Source organism: Ceratotherium simum, chromosome 21 (genome assembly GCF_057802395.1).
Source record: "Ceratotherium simum simum isolate JZ-2026a chromosome 21, ASM5780239v1, whole genome shotgun sequence".
In the NCBI taxonomy this organism is placed as follows: Eukaryota; Metazoa; Chordata; class Mammalia; order Perissodactyla; family Rhinocerotidae; genus Ceratotherium; species Ceratotherium simum.
Genome location: NC_141920.1, coordinates 36,629,951 through 36,656,868, shown reverse-complemented (window position 1 = coordinate 36,656,868; position 26,918 = coordinate 36,629,951). Strand labels below are relative to the sequence as shown.

The 26,918-nt window shown below is 39.0% G+C and overlaps 1 protein-coding gene across 8 annotated transcripts in view; it reads right to left on the bottom strand.

The window, feature by feature from the left end:
* Positions 1 to 2,422: 2,422 nt before the first annotated feature.
* The window catches only part of PLCB4 (phospholipase C beta 4), a 385,664-nt gene continuing 361,168 nt past the window's right edge, over positions 2,423 to 26,918 (bottom strand). For 7 of the 8 annotated variants that reach the window (XM_087445596.1, XM_087445598.1, XM_087445599.1 and 4 more), the window contains 9 exons: positions 20,955 to 21,070; positions 19,482 to 19,557; positions 17,572 to 17,747; positions 15,053 to 15,154; positions 9,994 to 10,051; positions 9,472 to 9,558; positions 6,196 to 6,232; positions 5,215 to 5,276; positions 2,423 to 3,994 (listed from right to left, as the gene is read on the bottom strand). In XM_087445596.1, coding sequence (XP_087301722.1) covers positions 3,926 to 3,994; positions 5,215 to 5,276; positions 6,196 to 6,232; positions 9,472 to 9,558; positions 9,994 to 10,051; positions 15,053 to 15,154; positions 17,572 to 17,747; positions 19,482 to 19,557; positions 20,955 to 21,070 — 783 coding nt within the window. In that variant the 3' untranslated portion in view covers positions 2,423 to 3,925. The remainder of the gene's footprint in view (positions 3,995 to 5,214; positions 5,277 to 6,195; positions 6,233 to 9,471; positions 9,559 to 9,993; positions 10,052 to 15,052; positions 15,155 to 17,571; positions 17,748 to 19,481; positions 19,558 to 20,954; positions 21,071 to 26,918) is intronic. The other variant, XM_087445594.1, reaches the window with a different exon arrangement.

Below are 26,918 nucleotides of genomic sequence, written 5' to 3'. Positions count from 1 at the left end.
GAGGACAGATGGAGGAAAAGTCTCTATTTTGATTAATTACATACAATATGCATGTGGGCCACTTGTTTAGCTCGAAAAATTTGAGAGGAAGAACCAGCACTTCGGGGCAGAAAAGTCAAGGCTAAAGTTACAGATTTGAGAATTATATAAAGAGAAGTAGAAATTGAAGGCCCGTGATTGAATGAAACAGCTAACGGAAAACACATACAGAGAAGCTTCTCTGAAGAGATGGTGAAAAATTTCTTTCACTTTTTGAATTGCTTTCAGGGAAGCTCATTGCTAAATTTCAAACCCAATTCCAGAAGTGTCTCTGAGGTAGGTTTTCTGATATAATGTTTCTCTTGTGCCTTGTTTTTAAAACTAACACTCTCCCATAAGGCTTGGGATTTGAGTAACTTCTATACTATTTTTGAAATACTATATATTTCATGGATTCCAAGATGCATACATTTTTCACATTTTAACATCTCTGAAATTGAAATGTCTTAGAATCACTGGATGGAGTGTCTGGATTCACTGGATGGATGAGTTTAATTGGCAGCATGTTTTCATTCTTTATGGTATATAAAATAATGGTGCATTATTTTATTTATTGACTTATAATCAATGGTATTTTTTATTTATTGATTTATAATCAATAGTGTCTTAGATTTGATTTTACTTCCCAATGGATTTCCCTTTCTTGGCAATCTGGCTTATTTTCCAGGAAGCTTTTTTTCCCTCCAAAAGAGGATGAACAATCTACTTAGGGAAGGAGCAGCAGAGTCCTGTATGGGCATTCCAACCCGTCACAAATGGGCAGTTGAATATCCTTTCTGGACTGATAAGAGGGAGAAAGGTAAAACTTGAGATTCAGTGCCCTGATTCCTAGAATGGAACAGAAAGTCCTGGGGGGCAGGAGAAGCAAGGTGTAGTAGAAACCCAGATAGGCTTGGGGCTCAGGATAAAGCAGGCTTGCTTCTTGCTTCTTGGGGCATAGTTCTAAAAGATTGCAAGCCTCCTGGAGAAACCTCCATGGCATTAGAACAACATGGTGCTAGTAGCTGACAAAAAGGCAAAGGTGGTATTTAAATACTGGCCCTGAGCTAGCACCTCTGGTTCCCCCACAGCCCACAAAGATCCAGAGGTTCCCGCATATCCCAGAAGAATGTGGGAATAAACTGATCTAGGGGTGAAGACTAGGCTGAGCAGAGACCCTGAGACACTGGGATAAAAGGGCCCACTTTGCATAGTTGCAGCACAGGGCAATTGGGACTGTCCAGTAGTGGGGAGACCAGATGCTCCTCCCCAGTGCCAGGAGGACACGGGCGCTGCCCTTTACACCCAGATGCCATCTGGGGAAAGAAGGAGGGAGATCTCCTGAATGGGGAGGGAACTCTAATAGGAGATTTGACTTGAAAGCAATTGACTATGCCTGAAATAAAGGGTTTTTAAAGCTGGAATAGACTGAGTTACTTTAATTGGCATATTTTTTCCTTTCATAAGTGAGAATGCAGGATTTGAGTGCAATATGAACTTACAATTGAAAATAAACATCTTTTTGTTGTACATTTGAATCCTACTACAACAGAATCTTTTGAGGGGTAAGATGTCTCACATACCGAAAGTAATCTGGGTGAAAGAAAAAACTGGCTCTGGTTATAACACTGGAAAATAGAAATATTTATGGTGGTGTAGGAGGATGAAAAGCCAGTGAAGAAATGATCAGAAAAATGGGAAAACTTGGGCTGGCCTGGTGGGGTAGCAGTTAAGTTCGCGTGCTCCACTTGGCCGGCCCGGGGTTCGCCCGTTTGGATCCTGGGTGTGGACCTACACACCACTCATCAAGCCATGCTGAGGCAGCGGCCCACGTTAAGCAAGTAGAAGGATGTACAACTATGACATACAACTATCTACTGGGGCTTTGGGAAGAAAAAAGGAGGAAGATTGGCAACAGATGTTAGCTCAGGGTCAATCTTCCTCAAAAAAAAAAAAAAGAAACCATTCAAAAAAAAAGAAAAATGGGAAAACTAAGAGTACCTCTCAGAAGCAGAGGAAAGAGGAGGCAAGCAATGGATCCAGTCAAGTGCTGCAGAATGGTGACCTTAGCCCTTGGAAGAGGCTGTTCGCTTTGATGAGGAGGAGCCATTTGCAATCTTTGAAAATTGGCAATCCAAATGAGGCACTATTTTAATAGTCATAATTTTTCATAGGATGTTAGTGCTGAAAGATATGTACTCTAACCCCACTGTCTTACATTCCAAGGAAATTTGGAACCAGAGAAACCTCACAGAAGCCAGTTCGAACTGTAAATATGAGAAAAACAGTACCTTCCATTTGGGAGTAAACTGGTATCAGCCTATTTTGTGTCACTTGGGGGAAAAATGTGTTGGGGCATGAATAAGCCCCCTCTGAAAATAATGAAGAGATCATTTGTGGAAAAGGCAAAAAGTTTACTGGAAAGCATCTTTGGGAGCAAATACTCTGACAGGTGTTCAATGTGTTTTAATTTTTTATTAGAGAAGTTGGAAGTTTAATTTCAATATTGATGGTAACATAATTTTCTCTGCTTTGTTCAGAGGAACACACAGAATCAGTTTGTACAAGCATATACAACAATTCAGTTGGTGTTTTGTGTCCTAAAATCAGTAATCTGATCAGTTCTAGACTACCAGGCTTCCATGCGCTACCCTTGGCTTTGGCGGCATGGCTCCATTCCCAGCGGAATACTTCTCATGCACTGGCTGCAACACGACTACAGCAGGCTGAAAGATCATGCAGATGAACACTGTAGCAAATTGTTTTGATATTTAACAGACATAAAAAGGTTATTTCCTGATATGAAATTCTGAAAATCTGCATAAATATTTTCGTGTAAAATTAAATTAGTTATGTATTTTTTTGAAACTAGAAGTATCAAGAATGCCCACATAATTCATATACACATATATATAGACTTTTTCATTATGTGAAAAGTCTTGATAGTCAAATTATATTCTGTGCCATACATTTATTTAACCAGTATTTATTTGGCGTTAGGTTAACTGTGCCTGTACGGATTAGTCTTAATTGGTGCTTGTGTATCATGCAAACATAGTTCTAGGATTCCTGTTTACTAGTCTTGTCGTGTGGCAATACTTAGATGATTTTGCTCTGTAACAGTGTGAATTAGGAGTATAAATACTTTATACACGGTCACATTTACAAACGTTTGCCAATAACCACTTCACGATCTTTACGGTGTAATAGTGAATTGTAGTATCTGGAATCAGCAGAAGCAATTCCTATAAAGCAAAGTCAGGTGTAACGTGCCTAACCGAGTTCTCCTTCGAGCACTGATGAATTTTGGCACAGGTACACTGTTCTATTTTTCTATTGTTCTAATAATTTCCACAACTTTTACAGGAAATTAGCTCCCTATGGCATGGTAGAGACATGGCACTTACTGATGAGGTCACTTAGCTGTAGAAAAATTCTGCAAAATTATTTGTCTAGCAGATCACCACTTCTGCTGCTGAATTTGTAGACAGAGTTAGTTTTTTTCTAGTGCATGCACTTGCTATTAAATTGCTAATGCACTATTTTTGCTGCAGCTCAAACATGTCCTAATGCATCACAAAGCAGAGTTGTGAACACCAAGCTCATTGACTTGTGATGGTACTTTGTAGCAAACATGTTTAAGTTGTATTATCAGTGGTTAAACTCTGCCTTACTGGAACAGTCATTTTCGTGGCTTTCTAGCTACTTTTGGTTGGTCAAGCAAATTCAAGATTCAAGATGTTAAAGAGAAGTATGTAAATCTCTGTGGTTTCAGGTAACATCTTGTCTACACATAAAGGAAACAGAAAACAAACACGGCTTTCTTCCGTGGAATTTGTGTTCAGAAGTTGGGGAGTGATCTTTTGATGCTGTGTGGTTTTGCTGAGTCAGTTTGCGTTTTGGAGTGTCACACTACTGTTGCTGGTCTGCGGTCCATCTCGGCTTCCAATTTCACCATCTGCTGCATCTCCTTCGCCTGTTAACATCAGAAACATGGACTTACATGTTGAAATCCTTTCCTGAAGGCATGTAGCATCCCTGACCTCTCTTCTCCCATAAATCTGATGCTGTCACTATGTCCTTGCTACTCAAAGTGGTCCATGGACCAGCAGCATCAGCATCACCTGGGACCTTGTAAGAAATGCAGAATCTTGGACCCCACCCCAGACCTACTGAGTCAGAATCTGCATTTTAACAAGATCCCCAGGAAATTTTTACGCACATTGAAGTTGGAGAAGGACTAGTCTACAAAGTATCTGGACATCCATTTGAAAAGAGGCTGAGCCAGTCACTTGATACTTAGACTATGTCACATCAAAATGTTTGATTTAGTTCCTACAGACTGACACGTTGCCTTGACTATGTGTAGATAATTCTATCACTTTTAGAATAAGTGTTGCTTATGCACAACTTATTCTCCAAATAGCCTAAAATTTAATTAAAAGTAATTCTCTCAGACTTTAACTGATGGGGAAGTTCAGGTGGGAGTATACCACATTGGTTTGGCTGGAGTATTCTGCAAATAGAACATTATAGGAACGTATATGGTTACTGGTATCCTGCTGTCCAAAAACTATCCCCACACGCTCTCACTTCTCTGGGGTAATTCATTTTTTACAGGCTACCCCAGGAAGGAAGCCATGGTGAATTCAAACTCCTGAATTAAGACTGTCATGAAGACAACCCGCTGGTTTGGGAAGTAGAAAGGAGTCAGATGTGGAGCAGGTTCTGGTGACAAATAACTGCTTAATAATAGAGGGAAAATCAATTGGTTCATTTCAACTTTTACTTTCCAACTGAATGCTTTTGCTCAATCAACGCATGTATCTTTTGGGGGAACAATAAAGCACCCCTTCTCTCTTTTAGTGACATCACTTTGAAATAAAGGACATTTAAGAATAGAAACATGGATATATAAAGATATAACTCAGAGGAGGACTCTGAGTGCTCTGAAGTTACTCTTCATGTCTGCTTAGGTATTCCAACTACATGGAAAATCAGTGGGAGGGTTTGGTCAACTCTGTGGATCATATGTGAGCACCTAAACGTCCCAAATGAAGTCTTGTTACAAAATTAGTTTAACCCATGGACCACACAGTGATTTCTTGCTTCTTCTTATTTTTATATTGTGGCTTTAAATTTCATTATGGCAAGGATGGATATAATAATACCAAAGAATGATATCTTTCTGCTTACATTTTGGATGGATGGTTCCCTCTCCCCAAATATTTCTTTTATGCATAAAGTACAGTAACACTCTAATAGAGAAATGAAGAAATGGAGAAAAATATACAAACATGAAACTATGACACAAACAGTATTTATAAGAGATGACAGTGAAACATTATTAGCACTGGAAAGTAAATACTTTTATCTCCAGTAAATAGTAATAAAGGATTCCCTATGCTTCTCCCCATTTAGCATTTAAAGACAACGTTGAACACAATTTAGAAGGAAGAATCACTAAAAGATTATTCCAAGAGCCCAGTTCTCATATGAGCAGGGTGACTGTTCCTTCCCATTTGCCAGGGACAGTTCCAGTTTATAGTTTATGCCTGTAGTCCTGGCTTGTATGTAGTCCAGTGCCCCCTTTCACTCTCAAAACTATCCTGGTTTGGACAATAAGTTATACAGTCATCTTACTTATGAGGGGTGATTAGGGTCCTTGGCAGACCAGATCTAGCAGAAACTATGACAAGAGTCATTGTGTAATGACATTATATAACGATTCTGCACACAGACCATAACTCTCTGTCATTAAAAACCATCAACGAACTTTCAGTGGGGGGCTTTAAAAATTAATTGCAGTCATATTAATGTTTGTGAAAGACCTGACTCTGTGACCCAGTCTCAGCTGTGGTCAGTCCAGATGACAACCGTATATCACAATTCTTGATGCCTGGGTACACCTTCATTAGCATGACTTGAGTTTCCCAGGTCTGCAATTGGAAACGCTGGTTAAAACTCCATCAGAAATAATCCTCTAAAGAATTTGGGCATTTCAATTTGAATATTATATCAGAAATCCAAGCATGAAATAATCAAGCTTTTAAATCAAAACCCTTGAGATATTAATTAGTTATGACCAGATGTGAATCATAAATGGAGACTGCACCGAGGATACTGACATAGTGGAGAAGGAAAGCAATGTCTTGCTTATCAGAGTTTCAGTCCTACCTTGCGTTTGGGACACTGCATGACAGGATTTCAAAAGCTGTTTGTACAAAAATAGTAATGTCAAAATTGAGTCATACATACAAAACAAAGAAAATAAATGAATACTGAAGTGAATTTGAAAAATGAATGCAAAACCATATACAGAAAAGCAAAAAGCTAAGAATAAAACATGTATACAACCATCAGTGACAAACTTCCCCCGAGTTGATCTCAACAGAAAAAAAGAACAAAACAAACAACCAATGCCTACTGGCCTGGATTGCACCTCTCTTCTGCCACAGTGCGTGGGGAACCCTCCCTTTAGCAAGACCCCTTACCTCTCTTTATTAAATGATAGGATTGATGACAAAACCAATTTTTAAAACTTGAGCGTGACAGTCATGGAGCTGTTAATGTCTGAAATGGTACATGTCAAGACAGATGAGATACTGTGTGGCTTGGAGGTCCACGGGAAAATTAAATAGGAAAAAAATCCCCGACCTTTAGAGTTTTAAATGAACAATTGGCTGACCAAGTAGGCCAGGCCATTAGGTGACTTAAAAAGGACACACGAGATTCGGATCCAGAATCAAGACCAAAATATAATAAAACTTGAGTTGTTTCTGCCAGTGCCCTCAACACTGGTCTAGCTAATTAAGAAAATCCATTCTCTGTTTTGCTTTTGGAGGACTGGGGGCACTTATAGGTGTAGAGTCACAGGAAAGCACTAAGAAACCTTAACGGGAGGTATTAAGGGAGAATGTTAAAAATTAATTTATCTTTGGCTTAGAAACACAAAAAAGTCTTGGGGTTTAACAGTGGTTTAGGCAATTGTTATAAAAGTCTGCGAGTGTCTGGAGACAGGGACTGTCTTCTGCCAACGAACGGTCTAGTTGGTTATGAAGGGAGCTCTACATCGCTCCAGACCTTGCCTATTAGGAGGGAAGAAATGGAGTCACTTTTGTATCTTTTGTACTGTGCCTACAGCAGTGTTGTAACACACTGAGTAACTGTGAATTGAGAACTGTCTGACCTTTAAATTCCAAAAAATATATACTAGAAAGATCTGGGATTGAATTTGTTATGGGATAGGCCATATTTGTAAAGCAAAGCTTAACACAGAAATTCAAGTCCAAATGCTACATTTGCCAGGAGCATCAATATATTTTGAATTTCTTTTCATTGGATCTCATTAAATCTTCATAAAGTCTCAAGCCTTCTCATGTTCTGTGTTCTCTTAAGCTTCTGTGACTCAAAGTATCAGTTGTGGGTGGTAGACATTACTTATGACATACTGAAAGGCATTATATAAATTTCTGGTACAAAAAGTCACTATCCTCTCAATACAGCTATCTCTAATCCAATATTTTAATGCAAGAACTCTGGTGTGGTTTGAATCATCCACATATTAGGATAAAAGCTCAAAGTGATTTTTTTATTACGTACTTTGGCTCTGAAACCAAAAACACTAGGTAACTGTATTTTCTAGCTCTGATATACACCACTATTGTAGTGATGAGTAATTTTTAGCACATTTACATTCGTTAGTCAAGCTTGTTGCTAAGCAACAAAATAATTTCTAAGTAGCTTCTTAATTTAGTTAACTGAAACATAACTGTGCCTTACCTTCATTATGCCTTCTTCTAAGGCATCCTTATCCCCACCCAGCCCTGAATCACTGAAGTAGATTCCAATGTTTTGGAGATGGTTGCTTTCATCTTATTCATATTCTAATTTTTCCCCCAGGAACACTTTCTGAGAAGTACTTTAAGAGCAAAAACATAAGCTAGGTAACTTGTACCAGAGCGATGTATCTATGAATTGGTCAAATGAACTGGACCCATGGGACAATAAGCATTTATTGTTCCCCATGGGGATCTGTGGACTGTTCATGAATAGAAGCATTTAGCTGAAAAGGAAATGTGAAACATAACTCAGAAGTATGCTGATGAATAAAATCTCTGTCCTATAAAAAGTAAAGAATCTGGGGGCCGGCCCCGTGGCTTAGCGGTTAAGTGCGCGGGCTCCGCTGCTAGCGGCCCGGGTTCGGATCCCGGGCGTGCACGGACGCACCGCTTCCCCGGCCATGCTGAGGCTGCGTCCCACATACGGCAACTAGAAGGATGTGCAGCTATGACATACAACTATCTACTGGGGCTTTGGAGGGAAAAAATAAATAAATAAAATCTTTAAAAAAAAAAAAAAAAAAAGTAAAGAATCTGAAACCAGAAATTGGATTTGTTACCCAATTGCAATATAAAAAAAAAAGATTTTATGGTTTTGTTGTACTTCCGCAAAGGTACTTTTTAGTGTAATTCCTACTTAAGAGTTCTTCAATGGGAACCATTTACTCTGAAAAAATATACTTAAATAGGATTGCTTTATAGATGGGGGAAATAGGGAAGAACAACGTAGTACAAGTATATATTTCATTGAAACCTCTTTATAGTTTCTAGATGGAAGTAAATTATCTAGAAATGATAACTTCCAAACCAGCTACATCTAAAGAGTGAAATTTGAACCGAGACAGACTGAATTTTAAACTGCTGCTGAAGGTCATTTGGTTATATAAGCTAGAGGCATTTCCAGCAAATTGAAATGAGACTGTGGAGGGCTGATGGGCCAATTGGGATGGAGCCCACCTGTGCTCCGCTTTAGGTAGACATCCATTTATCTTGGTGTTGGTAGATGCCCGACGGCCTCACTAAACACTTAGACTTTGGATAACTCTTGTTATTTGTGTCTACTTCTTAATTTGGTGTTTTGCCTTGCTGGGGAAAAACACCAAGAGTATGGTATCCACTCCACGTGGTTTGTAGAGTTATGGTGGCTCAGGACTTCAGGTCCTGCTTGTAAGCCCTAAGAAAGTTTTATAACTTCATTTTTTGATCGAGGTGGAAAATAGGTGGTTTCTCTCAGTTGCTTTTAAATATAACATCACCTGCCTCTAGGCTGAAAATTATAAAACTCTATATGAAAATGAAGAAGTACTTTGTAACCTCTGTTTTCTCCTCTGAGTAATGTCATTCTTAGAATCCTCATAATCTACTCAAATGATGACTTTTGATTCTTTTTTCCCCATAGCCACATTCCTGTCCCTCTTCAAAAAAGAATACTTTCTGTTCTTCTTGGATGAAATGGGGAAAATACAGTAATAGGCACCAAATTTTTCCAGCCACCTTTCCATGTCACTACTCAGGTCACTGGCTTTAGGAGAAGGGTCACTGTGGGCCGCGGCATTTGCCTCCCAAAGCTGGCTGGCTGCCTACGTCTTTTTATGCTTTTTAGGTGAAATACCTGTTCATTCTGCTTCTCTAGGAATTCAAGGTGTTCAACCTGGACTTTTTTCAACTGATCCATTTCTTTGGACTGTTTCATTGCGAGCTGCAAAAACAAAAATTCTGATAAACTTTGGGTTGTAATCTTAAAACTTATGGATGAGGAATGACTGGTAAGTTTACAATTTAAGTAAGGGAGATAATAATAATAAAAACAATAAAAGTAGTCTGAAAACTAGGAGAGTTTAAACTCATAATTCTTACTGGGAAGATCTTTCCTGCCAAAATCTCAGAAAATAATAGAGTACTTATGCATGATTAAAACCTGGCTTCATTTTCTATATAAAATGATGCCAAATAATTACCTTAAAGATTTTAGGGAGAGATTACTTTAGCTTTCAGGGAGAAATTAGAGAAGCTAGAATGTTTAACGTACAGAAAAATCAAATTAAGCAAATGAACTAGAAGTCTGATATCTAAGGATGAGTTATTCTTTACAGTTTTTAAAGGAAGAGTGCCAAGAAAATTATAAAATACTTACTCTCTTTCTTTCTTCCAGAAACTTTTTAGTGTTGCTGCTGTTTAACTCCCTGACTCGCCTAAAAGTAACAGGTACAAGTAACAGTTGGTATGACATCAAATGGAATTCACATAATATTAAAAAAGAAAGAGTTATATTCCAGTTAATCATCTGGATGGGATCATCACTTCCTTTTTCTAATATTTATTGTGGAATTTTGCAAAACACAAAGTACAGAGAAAAATATAAAAACATCTGTGTACCCATCACTTAGTCAATATTGATGTTTTGCCATGTTTGTCTCACATTTTTAAAAGAAACAAAGTGTTACAGATATAACTAAGCCCTGTTTGTATTCTTCCTGATTCAATTTCTCTCCTCTCTCTCTCTCCAGATGTAACCACTATTCCGAATTTGGCGTGGACCTTCCCATCTATGTTTTAATATTTTTATAACATATGGATGTGTCCATATCTAATATATACAAATGCTTCTCAAATTTTCACATGCATACAAATCACCTGGAGATACTATTAAAACAGAGATTGCTGGGCCCACCCCCAGAGGATCTGATTCAGTGGGTCTGGGGCAGGCCTGGAATTCTGCATTTCTAACAGGCTCCCAGGTGATGCTGATGCTGCTGGACTATATTCTTTTGTATGTTTTCCAAATTTACCTAAATGGTAACATATTCTGAGTTTCTTTCCATAACTTATCACTTAGCCTTATGTTTTAGAGGTATAGCTATGTTTCAAACTATTCCATTATTTTCATCTGCTGTACGGATTTTTCCATTTACAAATAGACTACAATATTTCCATTTTGCCATTAATAAAAAGTAGGATATTTCCAAACAATGCTACAACGATCTGGTGCATAGGGCCCTGCAATGCTTGGCACACTATCTGTTGACTAAAGAAAGAAATGAAGTGTAGGGCCTATCAAAGGTTTCTCTAGGCTACATACCTAGACTTGCAGGTTGGTAGAGAATGAACACCTTCATATTTACTCCAAAGCACTTGTCCTAATTTGCACTCCCATCCATGGTGTCTGGGTGTTACCCTTTCTCCATATCTGTGCCCACTCTTGGTACTATCAGACATTCACTTTTTTGTTAACTGGTTGGTTTCATGAAATGGCATCATGCTGTTGTTTTAACTTGCACTTTCCTGATTATTGGTGGAGTGTTTTTCATGACTGAATAGATCTATAATTGATTGAATTTCTGTAACAGTTATAGGTCTATTCAGGTTTTCTCCTGTTTCAGTCAGTTTGAGAGATTTACATTTTTCTAGGCAATTGTCCATTCCACCTAAGTTTTCAAATTCATTGGTAGTACTGTTTATAGTAGTCTTGATTTTCAAAAATATTGATTGTATCTGCAGTTATTTCCCTTTTCATTCCTAATATTACTAATTTGTGCTTTCTCTCTCTTTTCCTTTTTGATCAGTCTTGCTGGGAGGTCTACTGATTTTATTATTTTTTTCAAAGAACAAGCTTTTGTTTTTGCTGATACTCTCTACTGCTTGTTTTCTATTCCAACACTTTTTGCTTTTTTTTATTTATTATTTCTTCCCATCTCAGATCTTTGGGTTCACTCTGTTTTTCTAATTTCATATCCTCTTTGAAAAGAGTGTTTAGCTCATTAATTTTCATTTCTTTTAAAAAATATATACATCTAGGCTATAATTTTCACTGTAGTATCACTTTCGCTACCTTCTTTTCTTGTGGTGAGAACATTTAAGATTTACTCTCTTAGCAACTTTCAAGTATATAATACAATATTTTAAACTATAGTCACCATGCTGTACATTAGATCCTCCAGAACTTATTTATCTTTTACCTGGAAGTTTTTACCCTTTAACCAGCATCTTTCCATTCCACCCCACACCCACCCCCCAGCCCCTAGCAACTACCATGCTAATCTGTTCCTATGAGTTTGGCTTTTTTAAGATTCCACATAAGTGGAATCTTAAAAAATGTATAAGTGAGATCATACAGCATTTGTCTTTGTCTGACTAATTTCATTTAGCACTTAGCATAATGCCCTCAAGTTCCATCCATGTTGTTGCAAATGGCAGGATTTCCATTTTTTATGGTTGAATAATATTCATATATATATTATACATTATATATTGTTATATACATATATAACATTTTCTTTATCCATTCATCCATTGATGGACACTTAGGTTTTTTCTATGTCTTGGCTATTGAGAATAATGCTGCAATGAATATAAGGGTGCAGATATCTCTTCCAGATAGTGATTTCATTTCCTTTGGATATATATCCAGAATGGGATTGCTGGGTTATATAGTAGTTCTATTTTTAATTTTTTTAGGAACCTCCATACTATTTTCCACAGTTGCTGCACAATTGACATTCCTATCAACAGTGCATGGGGTTCCATTTTCTCCACATCCTCGCCAACACTTGTTAGCTCCTGTCTTTTTCATAATAGCCATTCTAACAGGTGTGAGGTGATAGCTCATTGTGGTTTTGATTTGCATTTCCCTGATGCTTAGTGATGCTGAGCCCTGTTCATGTACCTGTTGGCCATCTGTATGTGTTCTTTGAAAAAATGTCTATTCAGATCCTCTGTCCATTTTTTTATTGAATTATTTGGTTTTTTACTATTTTGCTATTGAGTTGTATGAGTTCCACATATATTTTGGATATTAACCCCTTATCTATGGTTTATAAATATTTCCTCCCATTCCATATGTTGCTTCATTTCGTTGATTGTTTCTTTTGCTGTGCACTTTAGCTACCTTCTACACATTGATAAATAGTGCTTGCACTGCCATTCAGTTATAAATATTGTGTAATTTCTGTTGAAATGTCTTCTTCGACCAAAGAGTAGAAGTGTTTTTCAGCTTCTACATGTCTTTCTTAGCTCCCTGATGATAAATTTTTATTTCTCAGTAGTTTGATTAAGTGGATACACATACACACTGTGTGTATTTAGAAGGTAACCATTTAGCATGGAGAAATTTTTTAAAAAAACAGCCATTTGTAGATGTTCTGGAACCACCTACCACTGGAAACAAAGTTATAATAAATAAGTGTATTAAGTCAATATAAGGAAATTAAATAAAAGATATTGCTAATTAAGTTATCAGTAACTCAGAATTTAAGATACTTTAACCTCAACTGGGCTGCAGCCCACTTTGCAACATATTTGAAAAAAAATGATAAAAAGTTCTTCAATAATTGGCACATTTATCATGTTGAATTCTATATTTCACTTCGGAGAATCTAAAATAGCTCAAATTAATGAGGTTTTATTACGGCTGTAATAGTTTACGTTTTTGAGCTAAAGTGGGTGGTGTCATTTCTATGTGTATAAGACCCTTAAACAAGGTTCCTTGTCTGAGAATAACATCCGGAGGATGGCACTTTGTTTAAATAAAAAAGACCCAGAGAAATACCACAACATGAGAGTACAAATAAGCATCGATTAAAATGAGTAATAATCTCCCTAGACAGACACACATGACATTCCGTGTTGACTGGGAGATTTCTTAGTCAAAGAGTTGAAAAGGCAATTCATTTCCAGGTCAAATTACTGTGGAATTCCATATCCCATTGCTGGCCCATTAATCCCAAACCATATTTAATCCAACAAAACTTCAGCATGAAAATGCACTAGATGGTATTATGCTTTATATTTTATCATATTTCAAGTTTAACATTACTTATTATGGTTAATAACCGAGATGTATTTTAAAAATGGAATTGAGGTAATTGGACAGCAGTTCCTGCTGTGTTCAAAACAAGGAGGAAATATCAGGTATCCGGTGAACACTCACAAAAGACCATGTAGACAGAGGAGCTGAAACATGGGTGCTTGCTTTACTTTGTAGCTGCCAAGTTCTCTAACAGCTCAGCCTATGGTTAATAGAAAGCTGAATGACTTGAAGCCTCAACTCCATGCTCATGTTTTAAGCCCAAGAGCTAATCTTCACTTTGCTCTGTATTTTGTGGGGCAGAAAATACAGCCTTTATGGGGGTAATGAACTTCAGCTGGGGCCACCCTCCAGCCAGGTCTTATGCCTCCAAGAGAAGGAATGCTGCTGTGTGCCTGACCACTGATGTGTGAACCCAGGCTCTTACTTATGGAGCAACCAGTATTTGCATTCTCAGAGGCTTGCAGAGGCAGACGATGAGCATCCCAGGTGAAGATACTATATGTGAAGATACTCTATGTGATCACTGGGATTCAAGTGCTGTTAACTCCCTCTCTTGGGAACACGACTACCGATGTCCTCTCAGACACCCTCTACTGGCTTTGGCTACAGGGTTTGCACCTGGGATCTTCTGTGAAGGTCACACAAAAACCTTCCCCCAATCCCAGATGACCAATGACTGACTAACACAGAAGTAAAAGCCAGATACCCTTGGCTCAAAGAGAGATCCACAGTGTAATTTATATTCCAGAGCTTGGGATCAGGCTACAGAGGGACTCCAGTGGAGACCATATTCCTGCTCGGCCCCTGCCTTGGCCCCCTGCTCGTCCGCACTCCCCTTCTCTGAAGATCCTTCCTCAGTAAATCACTATCTTGGTCTCTGTTTCTAGAAAACGCAACCTAAGACAGGAACAAACCAGAAAAACTGGGTGGGGGCTTTTGAGATGATCCCTGTTGTCAAGGACAGCCCAAGGCCAATCAAGGGAAGGACACTGTCCTGCTACATGCTGCTATCAGAACTGACACCCAGAACGGGCTTACACCTGAGCAGGTGAGACGCTTGGGGAACGACCCAATGGAATGTGGGAAGGATATTTTGGAATTATATTTATTATTATGCCATATTTTATACAATTTTGTTTGTAAATGAGTACACAAATATTGAACGTAAATTTATTTTACTGGTGGTAGTAAACAATCAGAAGACAACAGTTCTACAGCAATAATAATAAATCTTCAAAGCACTTCTAATAGCAGAATTCTTAGTCAAAACTCACAAGGTTTTTCATAACTCAAATGTGAATATGTGTGTGTATACACACATAAATGTTGTTGAGTCTATGTCTTCAAGTCGATGCTCTATTCCCACCATGAGCATTCTCAGACTTACCTTTCCCGTTCTGCTTTATTCTTGATAGATTTATCTTGGCTGATGGCCTTGCTGTTTTCCATAGAAATCTTAGCTTGGTGTGCTCGCATTTCCTTGCTTTCCCTTTGTATTAAAAATAACCAAACAGGAGAGAGGGAATGGAGAGTTAGTGTTTAATGGGTACAGAGTTTCAGTTAGAGAAGACGAAAAAGTTCTGGAGGTGGATGGTGGTAATGGTTGCACAACATTGTGAATGTACTTAATGCCATACACTTAAAATGGTTAAAATGGTAAATTTTATGTTATGGATATTTAACTATAATAAAAAATGAAAAAGTAAACAAAAAACAAGTTCTGTATGTAACAATAGGACTTGGTTCACTTTTTTTTTCATTATTGAGCTCACTGAGTTATTTCGTACTCTGAGAAAAGGAGGGAAGGAGCCCGAGTCCGTGAGGACGCTTCTCCCTGAGGCAGTGGGTCACCTAGTGGTGAGGTACCGGTGATGGACTGGGAAGGACAAACATTATGTTTGTCCATAAAATACAAGGATTTTCCAGTTTTGCCCCATGTTTTCTGGGGTCAGATGGCCTGGGAGGCAGAGAGAGGATATTCTAACCCTCACAAGTGACCTTCCTGTTTTCTGACAACGGGAATGAAGGGGCCTAAGTGGTTTCAAATGAGCCCAGGAAGTAGAAAAAACGATGTTTACAGGTGGCTGTTGACTCTGTGTGTGAATGCGTGTGTGCACATGACAAAGAATCATATCTTTAGATTATTTATGTATACATTAAAGGCATACAATTCAGAATACTAAAATGGATATTATTAACAAAGAATTTTTTCTGGACCCTATGGAGATCTCCTTGAAGCACTGCCTGGAAACTAGTCACCAAGGAGTCAAGTTTTGTAAGTAGTGTTTGCGCCACATCAAAGGGGATGGACCAGGCTGGAATGGAGAGCTCTTCAGTTAGTGACCTGAGGGCCACAGAGGCAGGAATCTGTACACAAACTCCTGGGCCCAAGAAAATGGCTCTCAAAGTTTTCTATAACCTGGTAGTCAATTGACTGTTTCTTTATTCACGCATTCAACAAGTACTTATCAATGATCAAATGCTGCTGACAAGTGTTAAGAAGGCAAGATTTCAACCAAGAACAATAGCTGTGATGGTTAAAAAAAAAACCCAACACAACCAACAACCACAGGGTGCTTGAGAAAAAGCTTAAACATGGCTGTTGCTTTGAAAATATCCCTACCATGGATTTATTTTTTAAGATAAATTAGTAATTAGGTTATGGTCTCTTCCAATGATTTCCTAAGTAATGGAAGAATTAGTTTACTTTGTTTTGTCTTTTGGACAATGCCTACCGTTGTGGGCTAATTTTTTTTTATTCAACTACAAGAAAATTAGAAAAGAGTGTTTTATTCTGTGAAACATATTTGAATAAGGGTAGAAACCTAAAATCCGGTATTGCAGCAATGGTCAAAGGCAGAGTGACGAACAGACCTTTCTGTGTACTGAATCAAGGGCATGACGATGGGAAAAAGGAAAGGACAACTTCTAATCCTCTACAACAAAATAGAATTCTTTAAAATGGATAGAGTGTAGAACACTATCCCGCAAGAAATCCAGCATGGTACATATCCTCGGTGCCTCGAATGGGAATTGGAAACCATGGCAAAAACACTTGATGTTTTTATGGCTGCATCTATCCCACCAAAATAAGGTGAAATTCGGGAACGTAACCAGATAATTTATGCAGTTAGCATTTAAAATGCTTTTTGTTTCGTTTGTTTGTATAACGCTTCTATTTTCTACTCTTTTGTGTGTATCAACAGGCCCTGACTGGGGCGTGTGGTAGGCACTAAGTGAGCAGCAAGCAGGCTGCCACAAAGCTGTGATAAAAAGATGTAACCGACATAAACGCTCCTGCCAGGGGAAATGTCCAACTCACCATTTATAGGATTTTAAATGCAATATCCAATGTGCTGAAGCAAGGGGAGAGAAAAATAAACTGATACGTCTTTGCTGTTTCTTGATCAGGCCTCTTTCTAAAATTCACAGAAGTCCTAAGAATGTAAAGAAGGTTCTCTCCACACTTGGCCATTGAGTGATCAGAACCGATCACTCTAGGAGCTTAACTGGTTGGTCTTGATCTCTTTCTCTGCCTTGTCTTCCTGAGAGACTCTAGATCATTTTCAAAGGCCAGTTCTAGCCCTACCATCCTGCAAAGCCTCTGTCGCCGCTCCGGAGGCCGCAGAGCTCCTTTGGGCTGTGACACTTTTGAGTATATATCATACGCTATTTGTAATTTGACTTAATATTTCATGTGTGTTAATATCCTGCCAACACTTGTAAGCACTTTGATGGCAGAAGCCATTTCTTATAGTTCACCTTGCTCACACTGACTGTACGATATGATATACATAAAAGCTCAGTGTTATATGTCAAGTTGATTTTCCTTACTGCCTTGGCTCACACACAATTAGCCTTTTTAAAAAATTAGGAGTTTACTCTGGAGATGGCCAACCCTCCTACCTGTCATGGGACAGTTTCAGCTGCTGCGTTTGCTGCTCGTGGGCATTGATCAGGAGCTTTCTCAGCAGCTCACACTGCTGGCTGAGGTGCAGGTCCCGGATTTCTTGCTCCTCAGCACTGTGGGTGTTGATCATTTCTGACCACTCCTTTGTGTGCTGGGCCACAATCTCTTTGACCTGTGTGGGAAAAGGGGGATGGTGTCACCTGGAATTCCCATAGGTTAGGTATGAACTGAAGCACAATATTAATCATGCATTTCAGATCCCTCCCACCAAATTAGTTGGTGAATCATAGACACCCATAACCTGCAAAAAATATGTACTAATCAATGGGAATCAGGAAGTCACAGCTTATTAATATGAATCAATCCCTTCCGCTCTAAATATTTAACCATGACCTGTTATTTCACTGCCTAACTTGCCCACACTCCTGTTTGTCTGGGCTCCTTTACCAATTCCATCAGAATTCTCCTCATCACCGCATGCTTTTCCAGCTTCACTTCCACAGGCCACAGCTCTGTGTTCTCTTATTTCTGGGTCATGACTTATTGTGTCAACCCTAACAGACGACAGGGGCAGAAAGAGATGCTAGAGTCTATTTCTCCACCACCTTGAATCTGGCTGACCGTGTAACTTGCTTTAGCCATAAGACAGGAGCAAATGGGAGGCAAGCAGAGGCTGGAGAAGTGCTCACCTTTTTGCTATGTCTGGAGCCCTGAGGCCACCTTGTGATGGAGCCCGTGCCAGCCTACTGGAGGATGAGCGTTCACGTAGGAAAAAGCAACCAGCACCCACCAGATATCTGAGTGAGGCCGTCAATCCCAGCTGACTGTAGACACATGAGTGAGCCCAGAAAAAATCAGTAGAACTACTCAGTTGAGTATAGCCAAAATTCTGACCCACAGAATGGTGAACTAATAAATGGTAGTTGTCTTAAGTCACTAAATTTTGGCATGATTTATTATGCAGCAGAAGCAAACTGATACAGTTGCCAAGGTTCTAAAAATCATGGCATGTTGCTCAGGCATGACTTCTCAAACATTCCAGGTAAGAAGAGAGAAAGAGAGTGGGGAACAACTCTCAAAGACACGTGGCACGTTGCCTCTGTAGACTTCGTGGCAGCATGAACACAAACTACACAGCACCAAGGAGAACTCCAGCTTGAACCGCATGGCTGGCCCACGCATGCGGCAGGCCCACTGGGCTGGATGATGGAGCTGCATGTAGACACGAGGAGGCTGGCTGGTTTGACCAAAAGCTATGGCTGGGGGCTTTCTTTAAAAGTTTTTTTCTTTCCTTTTATAACTATTATTGCTGGAAGAATTATTTGTGTTCTTGAATGGAACTTAGCGTTTAGTTCCCTAAATGTCCACAAACTTAATTAAGGTCCCCCAAGTTCCTATTTTCTTGTGTTTTGGGGGAAATAGGAGTAATCAGGCTCATCTCCTAGAATATCAACGCTTGATGTTTTCTCATCCCAAACTTCCACAGGAAAGTTAGGATGGAATAAGTATCAAAGAGTTACTCAACCCACAATTTGGGGGGTTTTCTGTCATGTTTAACGTTACTTCTATAGGGAAGCATATTCTGTATTTTATATAGTATTTCCTTTTAGTCCATTTATTGTTTCATTTGATGTCTCTGAAGCAGATAACATAGATACTGTTAGCATATTTCTACAGATGAAGGAAAAGATGTTCCATGAAATGGCTCTTCTCGAAGCCAGTGAGTCTGGAACAAATGTGAACCCCCGAATCCCTTGACTTCCCTGACTAGCCCCACACTGCTATTGTTTCCAATTTATACCAGGTACAGCTTCTAAAATATTACAAAGTTATACCAGGTACAGCTTCTAAAATATTACAAAGTATCTTATGCAAGTTGCTGCTGTAAAAATAGGCATTTTCTTACCTTAGATTTGTGATCTGATGTCAGGGTCTGAATTTTAATTTCTGTTTCTTTTTTCATTTCGAGACAATTACTTCCCCTGCAAAGGGAAAATCGCAAATGCGTGCCAGACATTAGATATCTTTCCATTCCCATGGGCCTTTGCTTCAAAGCTTTCTGATGAAGACAATCTGTTCATCAAACACGGGATGCCATAGCTCATTGGACAGCATCAGTTTCTCGAGTCATAGATGCACACCTTACAAAATATCTGTGTCGTGATTACTCAATTCAACAACTTCACAAAGAGACACTTCAGACCTAACAATTATTTCATTGTGAAGTGTCTGTTGTCAGAGTTTCCATTTTGGTTCTTGCTTTTCTTAAGCTATTTTTCATTTATTCAATCAAATATTATTTGGAATGAAAACTGGAAAATAGGTCCTCAGCCTTGAAGTGAATTTTTAATCCTTTTTGTTTGTAAAGCCAGATTTTTGTCTTTTACACATGCCAGCAAGGGAGAAAATAGCATTTCTTGGCATCACAGGGTAATTTTTGCTTCTTATTCTATTGAGAGTAGGAAATATATACTAGGCAATTTACCAGCAACCATTACTGCTTATTCCAGTGATTATTTTTTCCTTTCAGAATATGCATATCGTTTCTGAAACTAGAACAAGTCCTGAGCCTCTATCTTCAACATATATGCTCTGATTTATTATGGCCTAAGTCCAAATGCTTCATTATATTATTAATTGAGAGAAGCATTATTCTAAAAATGCTAGGTCTCTTATCAAACCTCACTTCTCAATGGCTGGCATTGAGTATGTTTTCCCTCTAGTCTGTTATTCAGCGAGCTTGCAGCATTACAGAAATATTCTCCTCCTAGGTTAATTCAAGACAAAATCATTCACAGTAAATGCAATGATAGGTTTTATTCAATAGTCTTATCTGTTGGCACATGCTAAGGATTTTCATAATATTAAAAACGAAGGTTGCATTTTTTTCTTATTATTTATTTTTTGAGTCATAGATGCACACCTTACAAAATATCTGTATCGTGATTACTCAATTCAACAACTTCACAAAGAGACACTTCAGACCTAACAATTATTTCATTGTGAAGTGTCTGTTGTCAGAGACCTTATTATTTATTTTCTGGCTATGCAAAATGATCTCTGTAATTTCGAATTTTCCCAACTTTAACTTGTCCTTCCTTCTCTTCCCATTCACCTTAAAGATACTTGAGTGGAAACCCATGAGAGACATAGTTATTATGTGATTAACCAACAGCTGTAGAACTTGAATAAAGCTCCTCTTTTCCTCTTCAATCACTCCCTTCAGCTGAATGAGTCTCTTATTTTCCAGGAATAATTTTTAACGATGAAAACACAGTCAAGACTAAGTTCTTCCTTGCCCTAAACAGGCAGCTGAACGGTGGGAAAAGACAAAACATAAAAAGGCGAAAAGCCTCCAGAAGGAAATAAACAATATTACCCCTTCTTCTTCATTGCCTTCTCTAGGGTTTTCTCATGAGTTGACTTCTCTTTGTCATACTGTGCCACGATTTTGTCAACTTGCGTGCAATGTAACTTCTGCATGGTACTGTGCTCCTGAAGAAGAAGAATTTGCAGTTACGAGCTGGACTTTTAGCGTGGCTGATAAAATTTACCCTTTGCTAGGCTGGCATAATTTTCACCAGCTTTTCCAGTCTTGGTTTGGAAATCAAGAAGTAACTGAGTCTGAGAACTGGAAGGACTTCCGATCTCCCACCCAACACAAGAGTCTCTTGTACAGGGGTATCCCCAGTAAAGAAGTCTCCAGCCTCAGAATAATGAACATGCCCACCTCAAAAGGCAGCTCTGCCCACCACTGGGCAGGATCAATCATCCCCAAGTCCTTTCTTCTACATATATATGTCTCCACAGAACTTCTACTCGTCCATCTTTCTTCTGCTGACTGAGACACCTAATTCATCTACTTCCACACACTGGTCCTCAAATACCCAAGTTAAGCTGCCATATTTCTTCTCTTCTATATGCTAAATATAACTATTCATCATGTGACATGGCTTCTAAACACTAGGCACATTCTGGAAGGTCTTGGATACCACCATTAGACAACGAGAATTGCCAGTGTGGTTGTCACTATCAGCTGATTTCGAATCCCCCTCACTTGATATTTTCACTGGTTTCCTTATCTAGATGCATTCATGAGAATGACACAGTGTTCAGGAGCTCTGGCCTTCAGCTCTACAGATATTTAAAATATTTTGCCATGTGCTTCCTTCAATTACTGAAATTGGGTCTGCAATGCTTAGAAAATAAGTATTTCTCTGTAGACATTATTTCCTCTTGATAATTTGGCCACAGCCAGTGACTTATCTGAAATCAGATTTCCTGAACTGCTCAGCCCCCCAAACATAGAGGAAATCAGTACCATCAGTAATATCTAACTCTAAATGATACTTGATGTTATATCCTAGCCTTACTCTTGAGCAACTTAGAGAAATGGGATGGTATTTAAGATTGGAACAGATAGATATTGTTCAAGTTAGATAACCACCCTTACAGTCATATTACCTTATGCTTCTTTTTTTTTTTCAAAAAGTGAGTGACTTACTTTAAAAAAATTAATTTTATTCCTAAGGTAGGCTCAACTGTAAGCAAAGCTAATTTGCGAACATTTTTAAAAGATTTCATAAAATATAAATGCGGAAGGGATTTTTAACTTGAATATGGTTTCCTTAATTTCCCAGTGCTGTTAGTAAATTAATATAGGACTTTATCTACAAGTCATTTATACATAAATTCTTCAGAAATGCATGGGTGCACAAGGTCCCAGCGTTCTTGTCCAGTGGATCTATGCCTTTGGGAGAAGGCACGGAGGAGGGTGGTTGGTGCTGGGTGGGAAGGTTCCCGGAACAGGAACTGACAATGGAGACAATCGGGGTGGTCTGAGGTGATGTTATCTTGCTGTGGATTTGGGGTCAGAGAATTATATGTAACAATGTCTTGCTTAATTTGTGGTTAGAACACCTCATAAATCTAGTCTTATTACCAACGGGTGTCCACTTTTGTGTTATAAACACATTTCAGTAAGAGGTTCTGCAACCTGGCATTGGGTTAAGGACAGGGGTTCTTCAGTCTCAAATCCTGGCACAAGCTGCTTAGCCTCTCAGTCTGGTCATCTTTATAACTGGAAGAGTAATATATACTTTACAGGGTTGTTAGGATTACAAGTCAATATAATATAAACCATATTTCAAATGCCTGTTATACCTTATTCAAAATTTAGTGACATAAATCTATTTATACTACGTATTCAATACTCATGATAATATATAGAGAGTGACTTAAGATAAGGGACAACAACCAGAATAACTAAATCAATAAACCTTTCCTCCAAGCTTAATCTACTGCCCCAGGAATAGACTGACACACTATGTATCCTTATTTGAATGGATTTAACTCCTCTTGCATTGTCATGGAAAAAACAACTTACTAAAATGCGCTACTACTAGTCTGCCTTCTGCGATTTAGAAGCCATCATGCCTGTCTAGCAGCTGTGTTAACTTTCCTGCACAAATAAGTAAGGGGCTCTATATAAGTCCACATTAAAAGATATTAGAGGTGCCACATTCCTATGTCTCTTGCAAATATCATTGAAAGGAGGGGGAGAAGATTGTTTCTTTAAATATTCTAATACAGCACAGGAAAAGGAGAGGCTTTGAGGCTTGGAAGTAAGCTGATACAGACTATTTCTTAAGGAAACATTCTGGTGAACCTATTAACCCAATTAGATATGAGGAATGAGGCTGTCTGTACCATAAAGGTGTTCATGATGGATTCAAGTCTATAAGATATGCTCTACAAGGGCGGGGCAAGTCTTCTTGTTCACCAGTACACAGCACAAAGCTTGGTACAAAACAGATGCTCAGTAAATATCTGTTCCATGAATAAAAATTAGTAGGGGAAAGTAGCAAGGGGACTTGGATTCCAGTCCTGGCTCAGTCAATAATTAGCCAGCAGCCTCGTTTAACATATATAAATCTTTCCAGGCCTCAACTTCTTTATTAGAAAACTGAACAAGATCTGTTTGCCCAAGCTAATTATAGATTGGTTATGAGCTGCAAAGTTATCTAATGTATGTAGAAATAATTTGAAAAATTAGAAGCATACTGAATTAAAATTATTACTGTTAATACAAATATCAAGAAAGCTGGTCTTGAAAAATTATCTCTGTGTTTCTCTCTGTGCTCAAGATGCTATTCCCTGTGTGGTAGGCAGTGATGACTGAAGTGTTTTGGGATAATCTGGTTCTCAGACACCACTTCTTCTTCCACAAAGGAATGGGGATCTGGATTAGTGATCATCACTTGACAGGGGTCAAGGCTCAGCTTTCTGTGGGGAGGAGCTGGGAAAATATCTCTAAGCCCATTTTAACTTAAAAAAAAAAAAATCTATCATTGATCTTATTCTTTTGATCCTTACCTAAATCATGAGACACCATGGAAGAGACATATATTTTTTTCATTCATTCAGGTCAAGAGTACCAAAATGAAATGTGTTGACTTAAAAGTCGATCTTAATTGGGATAGTTGGGGGGAATAAATGTATAGCTTTTAGCAGAATTTGTATACATTTCTTATCGAAGTTAAGAGTAAATTCAGCTTCTTTCAGGAAAAACTTATGTTGCAATCATTCTTGTGACTGATGTGATTACGGGTGTGAATTATTGCATCACAGATGATGCTGAAAAATCTGAGTAAATCATGTTTGCTCAGTGTGTAACTCTGAGAGCACCAGTAAGCTGCCTCTGTGAGTGGTTGTTGTATCTCTCTGGCCCTTTCTCCTTCATAATAGAGTTGTAAGTCTGCTATTGAGGTCTTACCATGAATTACAATTGCTGATTTTTTTTTTTTTTTGTTGAAGAAGATCAGCCCTGAGCTAACATCCGTTGCTGATCCTCCTCTTTTTGCTGAGGAAGATTGGCCCTGGGCTAACATCCGTGCCCATCTTCCTTTACTTTATATGTGAGGCTGCCACAGCATGGCTTGACAAGCAGTGCATAGGTCTGTGCCCGGGATCTAAAGCTGTGAACCCTGGGCTGCTGTAGCGGAGCACACGAACCCAACCACTATGCCACTGGGCCGGCCCCTCAATTGATGAGTTTTAACAGCAGGCTTGGTGTTATCAGCTAAATTGCTTGCATAGCAAAGAGCAAATTTCCTATTACCAGTTTTACCGAAATGCCAAATTTTAGTTGGTTTCTCAGCCATTTAATTTGACTCATCTAATAGTGATGTTGGTGGCCCAAGGGTTGCATCCAGTCTACAGATGTAGTTTTCTTTTTTTTTGGCCAACGTGGTATTTGAAGAAAAGACTGAAGTAGTGGCCAATATTAAAAGATCAGGAAATTCATATAAAATGTCACATTTTATATTTCTCCTTTAGAGAACACAGCTGGCCCCTAGCCTCTCGAGGCACTAATAGTGGGAGCTAAATCTGACTTGCCCTTTGAACAGGAATGAGAGCTCCCCTGTTTCCTATACCTGGCCAACTTTCTTCATTTACTTCATGCCTATAGGCAACTGAGTTGTAATTCTTCTTCTAACATGTTACTGGGGATATTTATCCAACTTTGGGTTTGAAATTTTTTGCCGTAAGGATTTGATCATATCAGACAATTGAAAAGCAAGTCTTTCTCTTAAGGAAAGTAACCCTAGTTCTGGACCCAATGAGTCATGTGCTAGGGTGGATCACTGTTGCTTAGCTCTGTTTTTTCTGTGTCTCATCTAATGGACAATTAAAGACCACTCCCCTAGTTTCCATTTCAAACTGAAGAGGTGGTTCTAGCAAGTGAGAGACAAATAGAAGTCTGATTGCCAGCTGCATTCACAGGGTCAAAAGCAATTGACCACTGGCATTTTCCAAAAACTAGGCATATTAACTAGCATCTTGATCTCGTTTGGGGCTGAAGTGGTCATTATGCCTGTCTTTTCTTCTCATTCGCCTAACAGCAGATCACATACCTACTTCTATGGCTCTCTTTTACAAATGGCAGCTCCTCATATCCACACCACTATTCCTTCTCCATCCTGCAGCTACCCTTCAAGTTTGGACATAAGTTCTCTTTTGGACTACACATTTATTTCTTAAGCCACAGAGATTTAGTTCATGGATTCTCGGCTTCCCCACAGGTCTGAGAAGTGGCATTATTACCCAGGCTCATATGTAAGAGCTGAGAGCACCCTACTGTCACCGAATATGGACTAAGTACTGGTCTTTGCTCTTAGCTACCAAGTACCAAGGAGAAGCCGTGGGCACTGTGCTTGGGAGACCACAACTCAGGCCACCTTCCCTCCTTGGTAGCTTATTTTATAACCCAAGGCTTTGCAGTGGCAAACCTTAGTCCACCCCATCTTAGGTGGCTTCAAAACTATTATAAAAAGGTTGTAGATGTTGTTGCACAGAAAGGCTGGGGGAATTTATTCTCACTATTGCTTGACAACAGGGTAGAACCTGTTCTTTAAAGAGGCCTGAACTTCATCTTGAGGGCAATTGGTGGGGTTTCCACTAAGGGGCCAAAGGATAGTAAAGAGTACTAAATAATATTGCTAAAGAAAACAGTTCTCGAAATTTATTGTGTATAGGAGAGGAGCTTATTTAAAATGTGTTTCCTAGACCACTCCTTGGAGATTATAACTAAGATTCTGATGGGCACAAGAATACGGCATTTTTATGTAACCTTCAGCTCTTGGCCCAAGAATCGTATGTTGAAAAACCAGCCCCACAGGAAGCCAAAATATTTGTGCCCTGAAAGACTCATGACTGCTCTTAAAGCCCTTTCACTAAGATCATCAATATGTGTGGAAAGATAAACTAATGTGGGAAAACTCAGAGGCAACCCAATATAGTGGTTAAGAGCTTGAATTCTAGAGTCAGAATTTTGATTCAAATCCTGGCTCCACCTTTACAAGCTAGGCAATTTAGTCAAGCTGTGTTTCGTTTAAGCATAAATTATCTCACTGTCAAATGGTTGGTAGACTACAAAAATGGCCACAATTTTTTCCCTCTCTGTATCCACTCCCCTTAGCAACGTGACTCTGTGGCTCCTCCTGTCAAGAGGTAGAGTCCTCATCCCTTGCATCTGGGCCTTATGACTTGCTTTAGCCAAGAGAACAAGCCGGAAGTGATGGTGTGCCATTGTGAGCTGAGGCCTCAAGAAACCCTGCATGCTTCTGCTTGGTCTCCTGGGACCCGTATCACGAGACTAAGTCTGGACTAGCCTGCTAGAAGATGAGAGACCACATAAAGCAGAGAGGACGTGGCTCAGCAGAGGTCTTCCTAAATCAGCCAGCCCCCCTACATGTGCCCACCACCTGCCAAACTGATGATGACAGCAGATGCATGAGTGAACTCAGCTGACACCAGAAGAATCATCCAGCTGAACCCAGCC